Source organism: Cucurbita maxima, unplaced genomic scaffold, assembly GCF_002738345.1.
Source record: "Cucurbita maxima cultivar Rimu unplaced genomic scaffold, Cmax_1.0 Cma_Scf00019, whole genome shotgun sequence".
Taxonomy (NCBI): Eukaryota; Viridiplantae; Streptophyta; class Magnoliopsida; order Cucurbitales; family Cucurbitaceae; genus Cucurbita; species Cucurbita maxima.
In genome coordinates, this window is record NW_019272035.1 from 2,287,803 (window position 1) to 2,293,270 (window position 5,468).

Below are 5,468 nucleotides of genomic sequence, written 5' to 3' on the forward strand. Positions count from 1 at the left end.
TAAAAAAAAAAAAAAAAAAAAAAAAAAAAACTAAAGAAGGATGGGGCGAAAAAAAAACAAGATCTACAAGAAAAATTTGAAAGGAAGAAGAAAAAATTCCTAGAAGAGAAGGGAAGAACAAGGGAATGGAAGTCCAAGTTTGGAGCCCTTTCATTATATTGGAAATAAAATCCAAAAAAGTGGATTCTTTTAGTTTCCATTTATGAAAATGGGTCCATTTTCAAAAAAATCTTTAGCTCAATCGAATCCAAATTAGTTTTTCGTTGGATTTAAGGTTTTTTTTTTTTTAATTATTTTTTTTAACTTGATTCTTATTTCTTCGGTTTATTTGGTATCAAACGACGATTTACCGGTGTTAAATATACTCGATGGAAGCATGAACGTGGTGAAATTGTTACTCTCAATTTCTCGTTTAAGATCTCGATCAAAATCAAAACTTGAAAATTTGAGAGAATTAAAGTCCCAATGTTTACTAAGATTCTGTAGTGATTCTTCTTTGTTATATTTCTCATTCACAACTTTGATCATATAATAGTTCAAATCCACTACTAGCAGATATTGGTATGAACCACGACCAAAGAATTTTCATACCTTAAGATCCAATTATAAGGACGAGAGCTAAGAAACTACAACGAACATTGTACACTTATAGGTGAGCTCATCAAAGGAAATTTTAGAAGGTGTAGGAGACCTCCCTTATATGTTGGGCAAAGTTGAACTTCAAGAAAAAAAAGGCATTAAATGGACTATAAATTGCATTTAATGAACTCAGCTAAGTTTATGGAACTAGTTCAAAGATGATTAATAAACACATTTCATTCATTGCACTATTTAATTATAATTTAATTTTTTTTTTTTGTCATATAAGCCGTTTTTAATATACGAGTTAAGGTTATTATATTGTAACGTTACCATATTCCACATTATCTAGCCATTTTAACACGGAGATCATGAGTATTTCTCATTTACTGGCCAATTTAATTTGGGAGTCATGTGTAGCATAGGTTAAAGGTTTAAAAACTCTTTTTTTAGTAGACATCACATTTTGGAATTAAAATGAATAGAATTTGTTTTTTTAGCTCTGTTCAGAGCTAAGATTTTGTCTGTAAATTCTTGTATTAAACTTGCATGATAGAGTTATTCAAGTGGTATTGATCAAACCTCTTGTGGAGTGATTCGAATCATGAGTTTAGAAACGAGTTTTCTTTACTCTTAATTTTGATCATCAAGGTAATCCGTTCCATATTTTCCTTTAAGTTGATTCCATATTAGATATTGTATGCTTTAACTCATTACGTATCACCATCAGCCTCATGATTTTAAAATGCGTCTTATAAGTAATGTTTTGTTTCTGTCTCCACCCAGTGTGAAATCTCATAATCCATACCCCATTAGGGCTAACGTCTTCGATGACACACTTCCCTATGTTTGGCTCTTAAGGAGCTTGTGTTTCTCAAACCTATGACAATTTTTTTTTTCATATCTTGCTAGGTTTGAAGTTTAATCGATTCATTGGAATAACTATTTTCTAACCAAGCATTGGTTGGAATCAATAATGACTATATATTTATATGAAAAACACGAAGAACAAGAGAGAGAAAATACAATAAGATAAACTAGCATTATTTGTAAATATTTACAAGGAATCCTACAAAAACCCTAGTGTTCTTCGTCTACTAGGTTGATCAAGTATGTGAGTTGTGTGTTCTTAACAACTAATTCGATAAATTAGTCTTGTTTGTAGATATTTGCAAGATCCAAAAAGAATTCTTGTGTTCATCATGTTTCATTCCCCTCGGGCCCAACATCCTCGCTACCCTCGGGCCCAACATCCTTGCTAACACACCAATGTCTTTTAAAATCGTGAGGTTGACCGTGATACCTAATGAGCAAAAGCAAATAATATATGCTAACGATGAACTTGGACTGTTACAAATGGTATCAGATCAAACAGTATGCCAGTGAACAATGGTATCAGAGCTAGACATCAAGCAGTGTGTCAATGAAGACGTTGAGCCCCCTAACCTAAACGTAAATAAAAACCTTAAAATATATTAAAGAAACACCGTATAACTCTAAATTATCATCTACCCATATTTTGTTACCATACAAGAATATATGAAATTCATCCGAGATGTCTTGGTTCTTTGAAATTGTTTCATAAATAAAGATGTAAACCTACCCACCGCTATCAACCTTCCGAGTTCCTAACATGAAAAAAATCGTAATTTAGACATCGTTAAGATCACAGTTTTCTATCACGATGATAACCCAAACTTGCGACGTTAGATATCCTTAAAAAATGAGGTACATTCGGAATGACTTTCCACGTGCTTCAAAAGTTCTTTCTAATACTAAAAACTCTTTTTAAGCACTTAGAAAGTCATTCCTAAGAACCTTATCGACAAACGTTGTAGGGTCATAATTTTCTCGAGCCTGAGTTAGAACTATATAAAATAATAATAACAATGGAATTTCAAGGAAGCCCAGTTAATTTCCCTCAGGCAAATGAAGAGAGAATTTCAAGCTCTTAATGCCACTCGGTCTTGCCATGAGATCTTCCTTTTTCCTGCTCTGTTTGATCCATTGCCCACATTCCTACACATCGACGACACCATCAAGTCACTGTTCTTCGCATCGACTTCGCTTCTCGAACAGATATTCTTCAGCTCGTCGTTCTCGTCCTCCGTTCTTATTGGTTCGAAACCCACCTGCAATTCTTCTTCCTCCCTCTGAAGCAAGAAACATATGTTAAAGAACTGATAGCAAATGTATTTAACTATAAGAAGCAAAATTTGGAGTCATCATAGGTACCGAGATCTGGTTGAGATCGAACACCGGGGTCATGTTCGTATTGGTAGCAACTTCATGTGCTCGGTATACTCTCTCTTTCTGGCTAATAATAGGAAAATAATGGAGTATACTCATTTCCTTCTTGCTGCACATCCTTGACTTCTGGTTTACGTTGCAAACCGACCGAGCTTTTCGAGTGGTGGCTTCCATCCCATCAGAGATTCCTCCCCTTTGGTTTAAGTTACGAGCTTCTCTTTTTCGAGAACGATTTTCTTTCTTTGAGACGGGAGGTCGGATTTTAAGGTTCTGTGGCAGCTTGAAACCAACCTTTGGTTGAGTTTCAGGGTGGTTCTTCAAGAGTTCATATTTATGCCTCAAAAAGCTAAAGGAGAATGGAAATAAACATGGCTCAATTCACAACATTAACAGATTCCTCACAGAGATTCACAACATTAAAGGAGAAGAATGGTTCTAAACTATACCGAACTTCAGCCAAAAGGGTCGACTTTTTCTGCTTCAAGATCAACAGTTTCTCCTTCATGGCTTCTGTTTCCTGAAATGAAAATGATTCAATTGGTCAAGTTCTCTATGAAGTTTCTCCGAGTTATGCTAAGTGCCCGAGCGCCCCGCTAGAGAGGCCTAGTCTAAATTTGAAGTTATAACTTATTGACGGTAGATTGAAACATTTGTAGTTACTTGTACCTCGACTAATCTCACTCGACGAGATCAAAAAAAGTAACCCTATAACTCGTACCTCGACTAATTTAGACTAGGCCCCGCTAGAGAGGTCTCAAGTGAGATGAAAAAAGTAACCCTATGACTCGTACCTCGAACCATTTAGACTAGGCCCCGCTAGAGAGGCCTAGTCTAAATTTGAAGTTATAACTTATACATGGTAGATTGAAACATTTGTAGTTATTCGTACCTCGACTAGTCTCACTCGGCGAGATCAAAAAAGTAACCCTATAACTCGTACCTCGAACCATTTAGACTAGGCCCCGCTAGAGAGGCCTAGTCTAAATTTGAAGTTATAACTTATCCATGGTAGATTGAAACATTTGTCGTTAATCGTACCTCGACTAATCTCACTCGACGAGATCAAAAAAGTAACCCTATAACTCGTACCTTGACTAATTTAGACTAGGCCTCGCTGGAGAGGCCTAGTCTAAATTTGAAGTTATAACTTATAGACGGTAGATTGAAACATTCATACTTACTCCTACCTCGACTAATCTCACTTGACGAGATTAAAAAACTAACCAACCCTATAACTCGTACCTCGACTAATTTAGACTAGGCCCGCTAAGAGGCCTAGTCTAAATTTGAAGTTAGATGGTAGTTTGAAACATTCATAGTTTTACTCGTACCTTGACTAATCTCGCGCGACGAGATAAAAAAACTAACCCTATAACTCGTACCTCGACCAATTTAGACTAGGCCCCGCTAGAGACGCCTAGTCTAAATTTGAATTTACAACTTATGAACCGTAGTTTGAAACATTCATAGTTCCTCGTATTTCGACTAATTTCACTCGACGAGATCAAAAAACTAACCCTATAACATGTTTATTATTCCCATGTAACTTCGCCACAACGATACGAACACGTGATCACAAAGTCGTGTGAACTTACAACTTGTAGGCAATCACAGAAGGCAAATTATCTCAAGAAGACACCATGAATGAACACTAAACACAAAACAAAACACGTGGAATGGTTCGAATGTTTAACTTCTTGGTCGAGAATATATGCATTAGTTGAGGTGGCCGGGCCAGGATACATAAAAATTTGTCCAAGTCTAAGGTTGTTTTAGCATTCAAAGACACCAAAAATTAACACAAACATCAAAAGCAATATTTCAGTAATTCACAATTTTCTCAGCAACCAAATAAAATCTCAAAGCCTCTTGCGCTCTATCCTGTTGAGATCTTCATCGTTTCTAAAACCAGAGACAAACAATTCCTATAATCTCAGACCAAATTCAGCAGCAAATCAACAAGGAAAAAACAACAATAATCGAAGAACAAGAAGTCGTAAAGATGAAACATATGAATGGAAGAGATCAAAACAGGGGGAAAAAAATCCATAGAAGAACATATTACATTCTGCAGCTCGGCGTAATCCTGCAAGAGAGGGGGATGATTGATTCGGATCATCGGGGTGTGGAAGAAAGCACGCGGGTCGGGTTTTGGAGGTTTGTTGATCCGATTGGAAGAGAGAAAATGGAAAGGATGGGAGGAAGAGAAGAGAATGGAGGGATTGAAGAAGAAGTTAACCTAGAAGAAAACCAAAAACAGAGGGGGAATTGAGGGAACTTGGTTGATTTAGGGGGGAGAGAGAGAGAGATGGAGGGATTTTGTTTGGTTGATTTACGGATTTGATGGGGATGGAAATTGGTTTGGACCAACGGGGCCATCGATGAGAGAGAAGAGGATTGATTGTTGTGGAGATATTTGATGGGTGAAAAATGTGAGAGTACATAGAATTCACTGAATTTGTGTTTGTGTGCGTTAATGGCGTTTTCAGGTGATGTCTTTGCTTTGCTTTTAAGGCCTTTTTTTTCTTTTCTCTGTCAAATCTATCAATCCAAAAAGATTCTCTCTCCCTCTCTCTCTCTCCCCCTCTCTCTCCCCCTCTCTCCCCCTCTCTCCCTCTCTCCCCCTCTCCCCCTCTCCC

At 36.9% G+C, this 5,468-nt stretch overlaps 1 protein-coding gene across 1 annotated transcript; it reads right to left on the reverse strand.

The window, feature by feature from the left end:
* Positions 1 to 2,262: 2,262 nt before the first annotated feature.
* LOC111494012 lies at positions 2,263 to 5,361 on the reverse strand. Its single transcript, XM_023143990.1, has 4 exons — positions 4,895 to 5,361; positions 3,276 to 3,346; positions 2,815 to 3,175; positions 2,263 to 2,732 (listed from the first exon to the last, which is right to left on the reverse strand). Exons 1-4 carry the CDS (start codon positions 4,946 to 4,948, stop codon positions 2,523 to 2,525), a joined length of 696 nt encoding a protein of 231 aa, XP_022999758.1. The 5' UTR covers positions 4,949 to 5,361; the 3' UTR covers positions 2,263 to 2,522.
* Between the last annotated feature and the right edge of the window lie 107 nt (positions 5,362 to 5,468).

Excerpts from the sequence above, each read along its gene's own strand:
- LOC111494012 (XM_023143990.1), bottom strand. The coding sequence starts at position 4,948 with ATGATCCGAATCAATCATCCCCCTCTCTTGCAGGATTACGCCGAGCTG. Across the intron at positions 3,347-4,894 it reads ATTACGCCGAGCTGCAGAAT|GAAACAGAAGCCATGAAGGA; the intron begins GTAATATGTTCT and ends TTTTCATTTCAG. Across the intron at positions 3,176-3,275 it reads ACCCTTTTGGCTGAAGTTCG|CTTTTTGAGGCATAAATATG; the intron begins GTATAGTTTAGA and ends ATTCTCCTTTAG.